The sequence below is a fragment of the Pholcus phalangioides genome, unplaced genomic scaffold (genome assembly GCF_987345545.1).
Source record: "Pholcus phalangioides strain wild (caught in Gottingen) unplaced genomic scaffold, Ppha-v1.0 ptg000007l_1, whole genome shotgun sequence".
Lineage (NCBI taxonomy): Eukaryota > Metazoa > Arthropoda > Arachnida > Araneae > Pholcidae > Pholcus > Pholcus phalangioides.
This window is the reverse complement of record NW_028301600.1, coordinates 45,754,657-45,773,723: the sequence shown is the minus strand read 5'-3', so window position 1 is coordinate 45,773,723 and position 19,067 is coordinate 45,754,657. Positions and strand designations below refer to the sequence as shown.

The 19,067-nt window shown below is 34.2% G+C and overlaps 1 protein-coding gene across 2 annotated transcripts in view; it reads left to right on the top strand.

Annotated features, from left to right (window-relative positions):
* Egfr (epidermal growth factor receptor) overlaps positions 1-19,067 on the top strand; it is a 192,996-nt gene that overhangs the window by 140,219 nt on the left and 33,710 nt on the right. The window contains exons 2-5 of one of the 2 annotated variants that reach the window (XM_089233346.1): positions 10,357-10,874; positions 16,178-16,302; positions 17,605-17,953; positions 18,199-18,386. In XM_089233346.1, coding sequence (XP_089089472.1) covers positions 10,781-10,874; positions 16,178-16,302; positions 17,605-17,953; positions 18,199-18,386 — 756 coding nt within the window. In that variant the 5' untranslated portion in view covers positions 10,357-10,780. The remainder of the gene's footprint in view (positions 1-10,356; positions 10,875-16,177; positions 16,303-17,604; positions 17,954-18,198; positions 18,387-19,067) is intronic. The other variant, XM_089233347.1, reaches the window with a different exon arrangement.

Below are 19,067 nucleotides of genomic sequence, written 5' to 3'. Positions count from 1 at the left end.
GATAAGTTTTTGAAACGCCATTGTCGTCTGTGGATTATTTTTTTATTCATCATCAGGGCCGCAAGTAGAATCGAAAAGTTACTCTGTTGCCAGGTGCCATCATTAATTTCGGTGCTCTCCCCTCCATGCAATTTTTAACGCAAAAAGAGTAAATTCAGCGCCCGTCCTGGTCCAGCGCACGGGGCACCAGATCCCCGCCTCCTCTCTTCGTTGCGGCCCTGTTCATCGTCTTGTACTTATTATAAATTTTATATTTGGAAAAGTTATATATATACACAAAAGTAAATTTTCACCCCTATTCTATTTTTCTTGAAAATAATTTCGGTGTCATTTTTTAAAAGCTAATTCATTTACTGCAGAATTTATCAAAGTGCGCGTCGCGGCGAGCTGCAGATATTCATTTGGTGTCTATTCATATATGCTTTGAAGTGGTTCTGTTATATGGAAAAATATCTGCCAAACTATTCTGGGAGCCCCAATGAACTATAAATTACGCTAGGGAGCCGCAGGCAAAGCCGCTTGTAAGTTTCTTAATGCAGCTTTGGCCGCAGGTGACAAAAGTTTGAAAACCATTGACTTACGGTATTTTTCCCGTCAGAAAAATTTATAAATCTAGCGTTTTCCTTCTTGACCCTTTAAACGCCAATGACGAGATATCTTGCCTCCATGAACGCCTCTTATTTTAGCATTGCAAGCCCAGTTATTTTATTAAAATGATTTTTAAATGGAAAACCTTTCCTTACACCCCTTAATTTTAGCCTGCTGAAAATCGGAAGAAAGCCTACTTTATTAAAAAAGATATGACATTTTGAAAGGGAGTTTGGTGATTTCTAATTGCTTCTTAAAGGATTAAGAAAACATTTTCTCTTCTCGTTCGCAAAACTTTATTTGATAGCACACTTTCATATAAAAAAGATATTTTTATTCGTTTTTTTTTGGTCGTTTTTTTATTCGTCTCTTTTGGAATTTTTTGCACAATTACAGAACTTGCAGTGAAGCTTTGCCAAATTTATAAGACAATCTTTTCTTTAACTTTAAGTTAGCAAAATTTAGTGATTTTACATAAAATTCACATCTTTATTGTAACTTGATTTTTGTGGTGGTTTGTGCAAGACGGCTGATCATGTTTTTTCGAATGAAAGCATGTTTCCTGATAGGGATATTAAAGTTCGCAACCGCCCTAGAGAAATGTCATGTCAAAACTTCGTTCGCGATTTTAGCATTTTATCGTTACTCAAAACAACTTTAGCTAGTTTCATTTGCGTTCGATTTCGTGCTTTCCATCACTTAATACAATTTTTTTCAGTTTTTCTTCTCTATTAAGAAGAATAATCGCATTTATTGACAAGAGAAATTAAAGCATGCTTCTAATTAGCTGACTTTGAAATTTTCATTTTGTTGATCATTGTTTTAGAAGAAATGCTTGCGATAGTTTGATCTTGACCTTACGTCTATTTTTTTCTTGAACTTCCTTGGCATGTTTTTGTGACTAGGAATATATATATATATATATCCTAGTCACATATCTCATTTCATGAAAATTAGAAATTTAATTTTCATGAAATGAGACGTCGCCGTTGCGTCGATTAATATTCAGCTGAAATTTATTTTTGAAAAAAGAATCAGTTATTACGATACTGTCATAAAAACATTGTGGTATTAACGAAAACCAGTTTTTCGATGTGTTTTTTCCTTAGATCAATAAGAAAAGATGCGTAATAAATTGATTATGCGATATATGTTTAAAGAACATTATTTTTGTTACTGTTAGAAATGACAACTCGTAAGATACTTATGTTTACTCTGAGAAATAAAATGATGTCGTGTGGGGGAAAAAATTAAGCTCAACCGATAAATTTCTTTCTAAGAAAAATAGCCAGTTTTAATGCAGTGAAACTGATGATCGAACAGAATCGGCCCCTCCGAAAGAATTTTTAGACCATACATAATCCCCCACCATCTCATGTCATTAAAAAAAGCATGGCAAACTACAAGGTGTATTGTGAAACATATCCACGAAGACGTTGATGTTAAAGAAATAGGTGTACCTAAGACGCCTTCACGTACAGGGGCTCTAGGTGCAGCTCAGGATTCTTGAGGGGAAGCCGTGTTTGGGATCTTTTGTTGCTGCTGTATCGTCTCTCATAATACCTTTTTTCCTTCTTTTTTATGCATTTCTGGTATTCTAGTTGTTTGAAGCCGTATGTATGGTGTGCACCATTTATACCTGTCCGCGAACCACCACCAATCTTCTAAGATGGGGGAAACCGAGGAGGGGTCGATTCTGGGAGGGGGGGGGGAAAGAAACGAATAACCAAAAACGTGTGAAGCTGGCTTCGAAAGGCGTCATAAGAAGCATACATATCTGCTGGGAAGGCGGTGTCTGTCTCGACCCCTCCTGCATTCGTGGTAGCTGTTGCTGTTGGAGCCGACAATTAGGGTAGCGTGTTCCTTCGTTCCTGAGATTCTCAACCCGTTTGCAAAGGTCGACAGGTGAAGGTCGGACAGGCAAGAAAATCGTCGCTGTATAATCTCACTCGCACACTGGTTTCTAAAATAAATAGCTTCAAAATCAGTCCCGCATTACATACACGTCTTGTCCATCATGATCATTACCATCACCGGAACATATAGCGGACTTTCGAATTCGATTTACTGCGAATGAATTTTTTTTTTCTTTTTTAGAATGACAGTTAGTACAGTGATACCTCGGCTAACGAGTGATACCTCGTGCCATAAAGAAGTTCGTTAGCCGAATCTCTCGTGATTTTCCATAACTTTCTATGGAAAACCATTTAATTCCTTCCAGGTACTGCCTAAAATCTAAAGATAAGTTTTTAAAAACACCGGCTAAAATATGCAACATACACCTTCGAAATTGGAACGAATGAGAATTTACAGGAATATGAGACACTGAAGATATATTTTTATTTTACACTCTATATGTTCTCAGCCATTAGCGTACGCAGGGGAGGGGGGGGGGTGGTTGGAGTTCTAAACCCTCCCCCTCCGAAGCCAAGATTATAGTGTTATTGTGCAGGAAAAAACGTAACATCCCATTTTTCAGAAGAAAAAAAAAATTGAACCCCCGAGAAAATTCTGCGTACGCTTATGTTCCCAGCCGACACATTTAGTAGATTGAAGCTGGTATTGACACAACCCAGTTGAGTTCGTAGTTGCCCCCCATCCATCTGTGATTTGGTCAGCTCATTTCTGTGTCTGATACATGGGGATGGAAAAGGTAAGCTCTCAGAATGTCCAGACCGTTCAGTTTGATGTTACGAGTCTTGCACTTAAAGGACGCGTGTTCTGAAAACTTAGGCTACTTTTGTTTTCTTAATGCATTTTCCATTAGCTGAATCTTTCATTTTACATGAAATAGTTCAAAAACTTTAAGAAAGAGCAGTGGAAGTATACATCTGGAAAAAGATTCCGAGGTGGACATGAGTTAATCGGACTGAAGTGACAGTAATTCTAATGTGATTGTTGGTGCGAAAATTCATCTCACAACTTGGCTATGTTAGGTTAGCATGTGCATTCATATCAATGAAAATGTTCATTAGCCGGATCCGTATTCATTAGCCGAGGCAGAAAAACGTCAAAAAAAATCTTCGTCAGCTGAAAAATTCGTAAGCCAAGGTATCTCACTGTATTTGGAAAGACTCATTATTTGATCGCCACGCTTGCTCATAAACACAATTCAACTTGAAATTTAGTTTTTTTTTCTCTACTGTTGCATCTTGTTCATTTGTAACGATTGACAATCGGCATTTGTATCAGCGTTATTTATTCCAGCAACAGTTGAACCCCGGAGCAGAATTTTTCACTTTATTCTGCAACAAGCCTTCAGCTGACTAAAAATATTCTGCGGTAAAAATTTACGATAGGTTTTTCGGTTTCCTACTTTTCTTAAAATTCTTCCTGAGATTGTTCTGCAGCAGCCACCTATTGTTGTGCGTCGTCGTACGTCGCCGTTTTTGTCATATTCTGCTTTGGAGCAGCTGAAAGAACTTTACTAATATTATTTTCATTGACATTTTTCATATTTAAATCGTTATAGTATACCGTATTTCTGTGCGTATATTCTACAGATTATACTTTAAAAAACTAAAAAATCTGAATTTCTTTGTGAAGATTCTAGATCGCTTCGTATTATCTTTAGCGTGTGTGTATGTATTTTTTTTTTGTTTTTTTTTGAGAGAGAGAGAGACGGAATGAAAATAAATATTCCAAAAGAGGATCCACAAAAATAAGTTTTTAAAAATATTTATCAGAAAAATATACATCGTGACCAATAACCAGAGCCCGTTCCTCACAAGTTTAGGTCCCGGACAAACATGCATTTATGGGCCCCACCTGGTGTTCGTTGAGAAAATTTTATACAGTATTGGGTGAAACAATTGTGCACATAAAATCTTTCAAAACATTGCTTATTTTAAAATTTATCCGTTTTTTAAACTTTACAAACATCGACCCCCCTTCTCTCCTTGAACTCAGATTATAGTCTTAAAATACTTTGCAGTGAAAAACATACACCCCCCCCCCCACCCCGAGAAAATCTTGCGTACGTCTTTGTTTGCCAAAAAATGGGAGATTTATGTAATAAGGCACGATATATGGGTCATTCCCAAAGAAACATGCATTCCACGTTTTTCAATAAAAAAATTCAAAGTTGAATTTTGAAAATAAAATTGATCTTGGCCAATGCCTTGAAGTTTAATATTTAATAAATATTTTTCACTTTTATTTTGTAATAATTTATTTTTTGGGTTTTATGACACACAGTCATGGATTTTGTCCACTCTGTTAACGAAAAAAAAAAATTACTATAAAAAATAAATATTATTTCTGCAATTTTTATCCCCTAAAATAATTTCTTACACATATGCTCAAAAAAAGGCAGTTTTAACATTTTTAAACTTTTTTTTTTCTGTCGTTTTGGTGGTTTTTCATAATTTTTTCAAAATAGCATATAGAAAAAGCTTACATACATGTAACTATTTAAAATCAAAATTTTTTATTTCTGACAAAAAATGGGTTGGTATTTTACATGTCAACATCTTAGTTTGAAGTGTTGTTTAATGTTTATGCTTCCAGTAACAGAGCGGACATCATAGTAGCAGAATGTTCATAAATATTTAACTGAGAGAAAGCTATCTCAAATATTTTAAATAGGCTATGCAAATGCACTTATTTATTCAACAATTATATACACAATGTGATAGGTGTCCCAGAGACCCCTCTATAACCTTTGAAAAACATCCATGCTATGAGGAAATTCAAAAAACATATGCCTCCCCCTATAGTTTGAATTTTGGCTCTAGTAAAATTTTTAAAATCTGCTCAAAGTGGACACTGGATTTGATCAGCTGTATATTATATCATTAGAGGATGATTTTTCTTTAACTTCAAAATTTTTTTTTTGATATATTGAATAGTAATTTCATGTTGGCATATCTTGCATTTACGCCTGTCACATTTGTGACCCAGAGTGGATTTTGGGGAGGAGGAGAAATAGAGCGGAAATTTTTTTTATATTAAAATAATGGTTCTGCCCCCCATAAAATACAAGATGTATTGTCATTAAATGCCTTTACTCATACTAAAATGCCCCTTATGACACTTCTCCTTTGATTTGTGCCTGGCAGTGGTTTTGCTGATCTGTACTACTTATTTTTGGTATTTAACTGAAAAAATAACAAGATGGAGGGTAAAGGGTTTAAATTGAATAGATAACTCATTAAATATTTAACGTAAATTTTCAAAATCTCTGAACTAAGGAAACTTTACTTCTTAAATCATAGTTTTTACTCTGTTGCATTGCGTGAGTTTTTGGAAGATGTAACAGAGTTGAAAAATTAGCCTAAATTATTATTTTTTCATTAGAAATTCAAATGAGTGATGAAACTTCTATTATGTTTAGAAGCAAATTCGCATGTGCTATCACTTCATGTTGATATGGATTAAAAAATGAAAAACCTAATTATTTATGATAATGATGCAACAGAGTGGACATGCAACAGGTGCTAAATCATACTAGTACTAAAGACAGGCCGCTGTGGTGGTCGAGTGGTTATAGTGCCGGACTCGTGATGCGAGGATCCGGGTTCGAACCCCACAGTGGTGGTCGGCTGAAGTTGGTTTTCTGTGGTTCCCAACTTCAAGGCGCAAATGCGAGCCGATCTCCCCGTTAAAAAGTCTCGCCACAGAGAGCAACAGTCCTACAACGGTAAATCATTCAACCATAACACTTCACTCATAGTTAGAAAATTTGGGGGCAAATGACAGCACTACACATAACAAGCATTACACCGAAACAAACTTTACGTCAGGTTGCACTACACGTACACGCACATTCCCGCATGTACCGATTCGTTGGGGGGTTCCGCGGGGGGGGGGGTTGCATGTGGGGTGTAGCAGTAGTAGGTAGGGACTCCAAAAAATGGGTTGGGGATCCATGATGTTCTTAAGTCAACCACCTCGTTGGGCAATTTGCCTGTTGTGGCGTTGTATTTGTATAACATGAATCTTAACTCATTTTTTTGGTCAAATTCAGAAAAGTTGATCAAGCATTAAAAGTAAACCTTTCAATGATTCAAAAGTGTTATCAGATCTATTCTGGTATAAAAATATGTTTCCCAAATGGCTATAAAGGTGTTTAAGATTTTAAGACCATTTTAAGATAAGAAAAATATTGAAACACGAACAAGAAATAGTATTTCATAAGAATTTTTTTTTTGAAAATTTTGTATTGTCTGTTTTATTCATCTATGGCACATATATCAAATGTGATTCAAATGGTTTTGGTGTCACCATGACAATTTTTTTTAAAGTCTCCTTGTTTTACACTTTTTTCACATTGGCACAGCAAAATTTTGACATTTTGCTACAAATCAGGGTTCAAGTAAAGGTATGAGCTGCCTGACAATATCTTGATCTGCATTTAAAGTTCAGTAAAAAAAAATCAAAGGACAAATTATTTGTCACCTTGACATGGTACAATAGAGTCTGTTTTCATTAGGTGCAGAGGATATTTAACAAAGTAATGAATATTTTTAGATCTCCAAATGTATGTTTTGGCGCAGGAATCCTGTATGTTTTCGCACAGGAATTGTTTATTTCTTGCAGGGCCGTAACTAGGATTTTTGCCACTCGGGGCAAATATAATTGAGCCGCCTAGGGCAAACATCATTTTGCCACCCCCTGCAACTTTAAAATTTGATAATTCTATAATGTGTTCTTTGTTCCCTTGTAAAACTGCTGCCCCACTAAATTTTGACACCTGACGCAGTTGTTCCTTTGCCCCCTCTAATTCTGGCCCTGTACAATGATTTTTCTAAAAAATTAGATACAGTCTGAAACAAATTAAAAAATACCATGTAACAGAGAATTAAATGAACTAGAAAAAAAATTAAAATTACTAACAGAATGCTCTGAAATTCTGTAAAATAAATTATAAAGTCTTGGAAATGTTTTGTACACTTTTTCGGGAGTGACCCATATACAGGGTGCATAGCTACCAGCATGCACCACATTTTACTGGTGAACCATTGATCCTAGAGGTATACTTCCAATTAGAAAACGTGTCTAAATAATGTGTAAAACTCAGAGATGCATTACTCATCATCAACTTTCTCATTGAGTTTTTGAGTATAAAAAAGTTAATTTTTTAATTTTAATAACTAAACAACCCCCTTACAACATGCATCTGAGTTCTACACATTATTTTTGGATATTTTTTTTCTCTTTGGAAGTATGCCTCTAGGATCAACGATTTCCCAGTAAAATTTGATGTGTATTGGTAGCTATGCAACCGGTATATCAGTTTTCATAAGGTTGCTAATGCCCTAGCTTTTCATCTGAGCATTTTACTACTTCGTAACTAGCTACAAAATTTCAAGTAGGTGATTCCATTTTTTCGTGATTTATGAATCCCCTCAAAAAAAGTATTAAAACGTCAAGGGAGAACCATATCAGTTAAAATTGCTTCATTATGTCAAAAAAAATTCTTTCAATTTCTGGAAGACGGGAAGTTCGTAAGTGCAAATGGAGATATTGAAAATCATCACAGCAAATCATAAACAGGGGTTTGTTCAGACATTTTTTGTAGAGTCCTGTTTTTGTGAAAATTTTCTTTATTTTTGTGAAACGTATCATTAATTTTATGAAAAATAAGTAATTTTGTGGGAAGTGAAATAATCTTGTTAATCTATCACAAAAGAAATAAGCCAAATTTATGGTTTAATTAATTTTTATTTTGTGAAGAGTCCATTTTTCAGATCCAGAATTTTGTGAAGGGTCTGGAAAATTGACCCAAATTTTCACTGTTTTTGTTTATGATACAAGGTAGGCAAGTCTTCTTGACCTGACCATCTTGTTCATCTGCAAAATGAACTGAAGAATACTCTCATCTCATGATTTCAAAACCCATTCAATCCTTGTCACAATATTTTATGCAAAGTTAACACTTAAGGTGCCTACACACTACTCTGACGTGACATGGGAATTAAAACACAGGATTATCACAGGAGGTGATGTGGAACCACGTCATGGCAGAGTAGTGCGTAGGCACCTTCCCTAAAGCAGAATGTTTTGCATTGTTCTGCAATGAGCCTTCAGCTGACTGAAAATGGTCTGCTGTAATAATTTCTATACTAGTGTTTTCCACACTTTTCTCAAAATTCCTCCCAAGATTGCTCTGTAGAAGCGCTGATTGTTCGGCAACATGCACCAGTTTTTTGGCATATTCTGCTTTGGAGGGCACCTTTGGACAGATGCCACACAAGTGTTGATTCATGAACAGGATTTTTTATGCACGCTTTGAAGATGAGGAATTAATTGGAGTTGCCAAGTGATCATAGATGTGAAAAATCGTGCAGCACTTCATGGGTGAGAGGTTGTTACCTATAATGAAACTGGTTTCTGTGTGAAAAACAGCACTTATGTGACTATACTGTGTGTTGCTGGAATTTTTGTATGCAGGAATAATCATTCTCATCTGCCATCGCCCTTACACTTGCATCAGAGAGGAGAGATTACGCCACACAAGTGAATTGTCTATTAACCATAGCTTCTTGTCTAATTAGGCAGCAAGTGTTTAAAGTGATCAGGGTCTGACATAAAGCTGTTGTGGAAATGGCCATTAGCCAGCATTTACAATTACAATATGAAAAGAAAGAGCAAGAACGTTAAAAGATTGAAATGAGCAAAACCCGAACAATTAAAATATGGCCTTGACATATGAAATATCTCAAATAAAATGGTAAATATGGGCTGGTTTCAAGATTTTATTCAATATGAACATAAATTATGTTTATAAAATAGTTTTTTGTTTTTTCCCCCATCTCTTCGAAATAGCACTTCCCGCGTTGGCTGAATTGGTGTGGTCTCCGTGCTACTGCTTGATGTCACTGCTCAAGCATTTAATACGTCAATCACATAGAATAATACTATTCATAGGATTCAAGATTGTTCATAAGAAACGTGTGTATTTTGAAAATGGAGGTCCTTGAATCGCAGGTTCAACAGTAATTGGGTTAAAATTCTAACAGAGGTAGAGATGTTTTAGCCTATCACATTGATTCCCAACATGGAGCCCATGCCCCACAAGGGGGCAATTAGATTTTTAAAGGGGAAAATTTGAGATTGAGTTTTTCTATTAAAGCTTGAAGCTTTTCAGAACACCCGCAATTTTTATATCTGTTCAAATTTATACTTTTTTAAAAATTTCTTGATGACTTCTTTCGTTTATTCTTCTCTTTCAGTGTTTTCTTTGGAAGGGATTTGATCAGGGGTTCTTAAGGCTCGGTTCTTCTTTTAATTTGTGCCAAATTTGTGTGTATTTTGTGTTCTTACAATTATGCTCGTCTTCCACTATGAAGGTTAGTGTCAAGGTCCACGGGCCTGTGTGTGAATCAGGGCAAGAACACCAGAAACAAATTATTTACCTACCAAGCCTGGGGCGACCACCGATAGATGGTGACTTCATTTCCCTCCCAACTCCACTGGTTGGAAATTGCTGTATGGTGATGTATGACCAGAGTTGGTGTGCTGTAAAGTAGTAGATGATTGTTATGTAACATTTATAAAGTCACTCATAAATGCTGTTTTGTGACACAAAATAAGAAATGACCATATAGGGAACTGGTATGAATTTCTAATTTTGTTGTTCACGAAAAGACAAATGAAGCCCTTTTCTGAAAAGTATAAGACCTGATAAAGTGACTATCTTATTGTCATAAAAAATTTCTGACCATTTTATAATCAAACTGAAATCAAGCTTTGAAAGGAATCAAAGTTGTTCCAGGTTGACATATGTTATCTGACTTTTTCAATGCTGTGTTATTTCTATATTAGGTACTTCACATGTGAGGTGTGGAATCACTGCACAGAAAATGAGGTTGCCTGATGTAGAACTTTCATCCTGCTTTCGTGCTGAGGTGTTTCAAGATTCCAAGTTCCTTATTTTAACACATATGTGTTCTAGCAAGTCAATAGTCGATAATACATCTGCATATAAAAGGCATAATGAAAGCAATTTGACAATGTCGTTGCCCTCAAGTTTTGATCTAGAGGGCTGTTATGAAGACCAAACTTTATTTATGTAATACATTTGAGGGAAAAAAAATGTATATAGTGTTTCTTGTTTTTGTGACTTGTAAATATTCAATGTAAAGTTGATTATTACTACACCAAAGACTTCTTCAGAGTAAGTGAAATAATGCCAAATATTGTACATGCAGCTATGCTGCATTATAATTAAAAGAAAGCCAAAACGAAAATGATGATATATATATTGATTCCTTTATTGTTGTTGTCATTGAAAACCTCCTGTGGAAAAGTCATTGAAGACACCAGTTTTGCGAAAGGAAAAAGTTAGTTTTTCTCTTTAAATGCTCTGTTGAATATAAATATCAAAAATGTGTTATTTTTGATGTGTGTTATTTTTGAATGAGTTTATTTTTAAATCTAACTCCTGATTTTTTTTAAAAGCTAACATTATATTTTTTATTTTTTGAATTTCAAAGTATTTGAAAATCCAGCTATCACAATTGCTGTGGTAAAATGAACAACATTTAACTCATTCTTAATTAGAGAATCATCAGGGCAACTAAAAAATTGGCATTTGCTCCAAAATTTTCTATATATGTTTATCAAGTTAAGCCTAAGGACGACATAGAATTTTATAAAATTATATTGTGTCTACCAGCATGAAAAAGAATCAGCTAATCTGAGAAAAGTGGAGGAAAACAAAAGCCAATAATGTTTCTGAAAACTAGCTGACATGTTGCTCATGTACACATGTTTTCACAGCAACAAAGTATTAATTATTGTTGTTGTACCATAAGTTTTCTCAATGCAGTCAGACCAGAGTAATATGCCTGCCACTTTTAGCATCACTCCCCTTGTAACATCAGTTTTTAAAAATTCTTCTAGCATAATGAGTTGGGCCTACTTGTTATTAACCAGTCATCAGGCCAGTTAATTTCTCCTTTTATCTATTTTTGAAGTTTGTAGCTAATAAAAACATTTTTATTATTAATTTTTTTTTATGAATACTTTAAACATTGAAACTGAGTTTATCATGTTCTTTGCTGTTTTTTAAAATCATCAACAGAAACAAGTTTAAATTGAAGTAATGAATATAATTTTTCTAAATTATGCCAAAAATCGGTATGACATGCTATTCCGTCATGGTCAGATGACTGGTTAAGTCACTCCGCCAATGAAATAATTTTTATTGTTTTGATGGGTGACTTTTTATATCAAAGTATCAAGTTGTTTTAAAAGATTTTCAGGCAAGTGATTGAATATTGATAGAGGACATTGTATTGTTTTGCGCATACATGGATGTGCTGCATAACTCATAGGGTACTGCTTACTAGCCAGAAAAATTAAATTTAATGCAGTGTATATGTACCTTTTTAATTCATTAAAAGCTGTTTTTATTTGATATAAAGGGTGTCCTGTAAGTCATAATTCAGCCTTTATCTCATCAACCATTTGTCATGGAGGTATGGTACTAATTTTAAAAAAAATGCTCCAAAAATGGGTTCAGAAATCACTGTACAGAAGTTTCGAAAGTGAAGATATAGTGTGTCTTAAAGTACAAAATCTAAATTTTTAAATGGTCCTCCTTGTCCTCTAGCTTCAAATTATAAAGTTGTGGCCCTATCTTTTCTGAAACCAACAAAAAAAAATCCATGTTTCTAATTGCAATATTTGCTGAGATATTTGAATTCAAAATCTGCAAAAAGTTGGGAAAGAGCAGCATAAATGAGAAAAAAGGGGTGTTATCTGTTAGTTTATACTGGTCTTTCCCAACTTTTTAAAATTTTTCAATTCAAATACTGTATTATGTCATGAGCGCAATTCCCCCCCCCCCTTTAAAGTATTCAATTAGAAGTTAACATGTTCCTACATTCTTTCCCACACTAAGAAATCTCACAATGCACTCATTTTATTTATGTCAGATATAACTTGCTCGGATCCATCAACCATGATGCCAATATATGAAAGCATTCTCATAACATAGAGGCGTCACGCCATAACATGCTTTGTTTTGAATAATATCTCTGGCATCAGAAAGCATTTACACTTTATGAATAACTCCGCTGAAATCCAGATATTTCTAGTTTGAATTCAAAACACCTATCTTTTATTCTTTGATTTTAAATTTGTAAGCACCTTATCCAACTAATCAGATTAGTTATTCGTCCAAACAAAGAAAATCTGAACCGAAAGTTAACATTCTCGATTGCCTTGTGAAGGAGAGAACTCACTCACCCCCTGGACTATGTAAGATTGTAGTTCAAAGTGCTAAGGTACATTAGGATTTTCCCTAAAATTTAAAAAGCACTAAAGGTGCTTTGCTTTTAAGGGTGAGGTAATAAGGAGGCTAAGAAAATGACGTGAATCTGTATTAAAGGAGACCATGGTGGTGAGTGACCAAATATTTTTATTACTAACAATTGAGTGCCATATGATATTGACACATAATATAAAAATATAGATGAAAAATTAGTTATGATTGTTTAAGGAATAAAATTACCTATGATTCATTAAAATAATTATAGAATAACAGCAGCACAATATCTTGAATATTTATTGAGCAATGTCTAATCTTTTTATTTTATTTTAATATGTTTGTGAGCCGGCCTCATGACAACATGACTAGATTCACCTCGCCTCACATCTATTTCTTGTCTGGTCGCCAAATATTAAATTGTCGGAACACACACTCTCAGGGCCGTCTTAAGAGCATCATGGGCCCCCGGGCCAAATGACTTTTCTGAGGCCCTACCAGGCAAATTTTCGAAAATCTCTACCAGATCCCATTTTTGTGAGGCCCCCTTTTCTCTTGAGGCCCCCGAGCCGTGCCTGGGTGAGCCCATGCCTTAAGACGGCACTGCACACTCTTTCCTACTCCACCCTAACCTGATTTTCTTTTCTTCCAAACTGTATGTATCACCCATCATACTAAGGCTACAGACACATACACATGGAAGGGGGGGGGGGAATAACTGCAGAAAAATGGACAATAGGGGATTGTATATATTATACCCCTCACACACACAACACACAATTAGCAATTGCATGTTCTAATCAACCAGGTGAATAACTTTTGAATATGAAAATTTGTGAGCGGATCATGACAAATTTTCGAAATTTTTTAGCAAGTTTACTATATTTATCGATAGTATTGGCAATTTACACAACTGCATATTCTTAAAATTTATGCATTTATATGCACTGATGCTGAAAAAAGCTAAAATATGTGCATGCATAAACTTTGCATGCATTTTTGCAAACATTTACAAACATTTTTATTATAATCTAGGCTCTAAACTAACTGGACTAAGGGGTCTCATACCTTTTAACATGGTGAAAAACTATGCTCTAGTAGAAATATCATTAAAATACTATTTAACCATTGATTTATTTCTAATTTTTTTACCCATATTTTTGATAGTATATGCTATCCGTGCCATGTATGTTATGCCCTGTGCCAAATAAAGTTTGAAAATTTATTAAAAACTTGCAAGCATGGTAAAATAGCCGACATTGATGTAATTGAATAAAAATTTAATTTTAATCATTTAAAATTTAATTTTAATCATTTAAAATTTAATTTTAATCATTGAAAATTTAATTTTAATCATTTAAAATTTAATTTTAATCATTGAAAATTGAATTTAGAAATTTTAAGTTTATTTTAAGTAAGATTAATCTTGTTGACTTTTATCTTTTTTAAACCTTCCCCCCTTTAAACTTTAAATGTCTACAAAAGAATGTTACACACAAATAAAAGTGAAATTTTCAATTTCACAAGCACCAAAATAATAGTTTAATAAACAAATATCAAATGACATGGTTTTATTCGGTTATGTTGTCATTGTTGATAGAATGGTTTTGCCAAGGCACAGATCCATGAGGGGAGCAAAAGTAATCATTAAAGTGATCTCTCAGTCTTTCCTGCGGCTGCTGTGGTGGTAGAGTGGTCATAGTGATGAACTTGCATCACTTTGGTTGGGTTCGAACCCCACCGTTGCCACTGTGGTGGTTGGCTGAAGTTCGTTTTCTGTGGTTCCCAACTTCAAGGCGTGAATGTGAACCACTTACACTTTCATCACAACTCATCACTACGTAATAAAGTGCCCATGGCAATAGGCCTGAGTTGTGCTCAATTTGAAAGAAAGAAAGTCTTTCCTACGCATGCTACAATTGCTTTTCTATCAATTGAAATGGCATTTGTTATTGTATGTTTCCTAAAAACAGTCAATTACACAGTAGTGCAATCTGGTACAGGAATCGACTACAGGAGTGAAGAGTGAGAAGAAAAAGAAAAAAGTAAAGTGCTCTGGACGTATTCTGGCACAGCCAATTAGGAACTGACACTATGATGTCGCAAAACTTGTATTTATATGCAAAATATACTCCTGTGTGGCCAGGTGTGCGTCATGGGGGATGGTAATGAAAGGTAATAAACTGTCTTTGTCCAACACAATCATCCAAACCCCCAACTTCATTTTCTTATACGGCTGAATCTCTATTGACGTTTACACCCCCCCCCCCAAAAAAAAACCACCACAACCCATCTGCTTCTTGGAACTTCATCACAGAATAAGTTAGTCTATGCAACAGGTTTTGAGGTAAAAGAAAGTGTTTCACTTTTTCTGATTAATTTCCTTTCTCTTACAAAAATTCACTCCCGTGGCTAAAGAAGTTTCACTTCAACAAGTTTCTGATTGGAAGTTAGAGAGCGGGGGGAGACTGTATAAAAATCTAGATTTTTTATCTTATGACACACTATATTTTCACTCTTGAAACTGGTACAGAGTGATTCTTGAACACATTTTGAGCATTTTTAAATTATGACTATACCTTTACGATGAATGATTGATAAGAGAAATTCCCAATTAGGATTTACAGGACACCCTTTATAATGAACACTTTTTATAGATAACTGCAACTACTACTAAACCACACCTCATCCATATTCCTTTATGGAACTTCTAATGAATTTGTACATGTTGGAATGTGCATGTCCATGTTGTGAACCTAACGTAAAGTTTGTCTCTGTGTAATGCTGCCATCTGCCATCAATTTTTCTAATAATGAGTGAAGTGTAATGATTGAAGATTCATAGATAACCACTGTACTTTAATTTATGTACACCCTCTGTTGCATTATGTCTCTATGAGAATTATTTGCTATAAACCAGAATTTTTCATTAAAACTGACAACCTTCAGTCCCTATTAGTCCTAGGGTTTCCAGATTTGCAAACTGAGAAAAGCCATATTTGAAACTGACACCTGTGCATGCATCCTTAGTAACGTCACTTTTCAGAATAGATGGCACCATTATTATGGCCAATAAAACCAATCACAACAATAGTTTTCCCAATAGTTTGTATTTGTATTTGTATTTGTAGAACCGCTAAAAAAGAAAAAAACAAAAAATTCTGGGATTTTTGACGGCTATTGGTGAATGCATGTTGGAAAATCCCCACAAAAACACTAATATCAATGAATAGATATATGTGTCAAAGTGGAGGAAAAAAATTCTGGAAACCTGGAAAAGAGGACAAAAGGGCAAATTTTGTGAAACATAAGTGGTATGTATGATAAATTAAAAAAAAGTGGTATATTATAATCATTTTCTATTTTTATTCAGTATGCATAGGTACAAATGGCCGGATGTCTGTACCATCCAACAGAGAACATCATTATCAAAATCTAAGAGACAGGTATACCAATTGCACATATGTCGATGGAAACTTAGAGCTCACGTGGTTACAGGTAATTACATTATTATTATTGATGATATATTCTTATATAAAGTTGTAGTAATTATTTTTCATTTATTCAATATTTTTGAACCATAGTAATACCCCAAAAGTTATATGATTAGCAGGAGCACAATAACTGTGTACAGCTGGGTATAATTTTATGTACAGAGGAGGATAAATATCGTAAACTCGTGATAATCTGGTTGTGCGCTAGTTTGGCCCATTCAGTAATCCATCATTTTTAATTGGGCTTTCTTTGACTGTGTGTAGAAGAGGTAAACATGCCAGTGCATGTCTGTGCACAGAAGTTTGTTATTTAAGTGGACCTTTTACAATTAAAACACTCCTAGTAAACCGGCAATTTTAGTAATCCAGCACATTGTGATCTCATATGTGCCAGATTAGCAAGCGTCTACTGAATCGGTTAACTAGAGCTCAAATTTGTGTGAAAACTCATTCATTTTGGTAAAAAGTGCAATTAAAAAATTAAAACTATAGTTATTCCTGCATAAAAACATATGATACACTATGGTATCATGAAAACATTAACACCATATGGGTCTATATACACACATACACAACTTGCAGTCTGGTCTTTATAAAATTCTGCATGCCCCAAAATACATGAAAATAAATATCATGTGTAGTGTGCTTTGAATGTTTTGATAAGGCCTTGGTCCATTAAAAGAATAAAGCTGTTTGTGCTTGGAGGCAAAAAACAACTCTCACCTTTGTGTTAAAAGTAATCAAGAGTTTTAGACCATGTGCATTGTCATTAATGAGCATCATGTTATAAAAACATTTTTTCTAAGACTGGCAATACCATATGACTTCAGATCTGAAACTGTCTGCAAAAATGGCAGATGTCATTCAAGCTTTGAGATTCCATTTCTAAATCACATAAGTTTAAACTGTTTAACATCTTCCCTTAGTATATAATAACCTTTCAAAAACCAGTGTAGTTTCATTACCCAAGGTATTCTAATTGGCTACACAAATCTTCCTTGATTTTTGCTCAATAATCACTACCATCTTAGTGATTAGCCTGTTATAATGGTGGAATTAAAAAAAATGAAGATTAATTTTGTTGTTGTGTTAATAGTTTGATACGTGATTACAATTTTTTTTAATTATTGTAAGTAGAGTTGATAGAATTACTGCTTATAAACTTGAAGTTTGTTTATTATCATTAATAAAACGAGGAGACATGATCATATCTGGGCCCGTGGGGCCCAGATATGATCATGTATATACTACTATTGTAACATACTTAAATTGATTAAGTAGCTAAAAATTATGTTTTTCATTTTAGGATGGAAATTTGGATCTTAGTTTTTTGCAAGAAATTCGGGAAGTTACTGGTTATGTGCTCATTTCACATGTTGACGTAAGGAAAATTGTACTGCCAAAGCTGATGATTATTCGAGGAAGAAACTTGTTCAAGTTGAATGTTAGAGATGAAAAATTTGCTTTGATGGTCACTTTGAGCAAAATGGAAAATCTAGAATTACCATCCTTAAGAGACATCCTTGACGGCAGTGTGGGATTTTTCAACAATTATAATCTATGTCATATTAAGACCATAAAATGGGACGAGATCCTGACAGGACAAAATGCGAAGCCAATTTATTTGTACAATTTCACCCAACCAGAAAGGGAATGTAAGTTTTCTTTTGTTAATTTATTCTTACTAATGCCTTTTGGATCTGATTAGTATTGATCAGTTTTAAAGAAATAAGGTCAATCATCATTTCTAATAAGAAAAAAATAGTTAAATAACATGGATAGGGATTGTAACATAGCGTATAATTTTGCATTATAAGTTCTCTGTGATTTATATGAAACTTTTTGTCACAAAATAATTTCATTCTATACCAATTTATATGTACATTGGCTTTTATACTAGGTCCCTCTTGTGATGCTTCTTGTGAAGATGGCTGTTGGGGTGAGGGTCCTCATAATTGTCAGAATTTCTCAAAGATCAACTGTTCACCACAGTGTCATCAAGGTCGATGTTTCGGGCCAAATCCAAGAGAATGCTGCCACCTTTTTTGTGCTGGAGGTTGTACTGGTCCAACTCAAGCTGACTGTTTGGTGAGCTTGAAGATAGAATTATTTCATATCTGGGATAAATAGATGAATAAAGTTTAGCTTGTTTAAATGAATTTGAATAGACTTGAATAAATCTATTCATAAAATTGAAAGTTGGTAAATGTGGAAGACGTTAAAATAATGACATATTTTTGGGACAAGAGGACTAGTTCATAAAAATATGTTGGGTTCATTAATTGGAAGTTTGCAAAGCTGTAACTGTATATATCTATAGCATGAATAATATGTGCTGTATACAATGAAACAAACCTGTCTAAGATGGACACTGTATGAGACAGAAACCCGTCGTAAAGGGAACGAAAATATAGTCTCTTCAATGATTAGTTCTTTTTATTTGCACCTTTATAAAATGGAAAAATTTGTCTAAAACAATATTATTTCAGTCTTGACATTCCATTTCATACAGGCTTCACTGTATATATAAATAAATATTACATAAATTACTTTTTTTCCATCCATAATTTCAATCTTATTCATCATTGAGGCAATTTACTCACCATAAACCATTAACTGTAGAATATATTTCAGAAAAATGCATAAAAAAAACATGGAAATATTTTTCCTTGTTTAATTTTAGGCATTTATATCATTAAAAAAAAGATAAACTGAATTTGGCTTTCATGGAAAAGAAACATTAATTTTTCTTATCACAAAAATGATCAT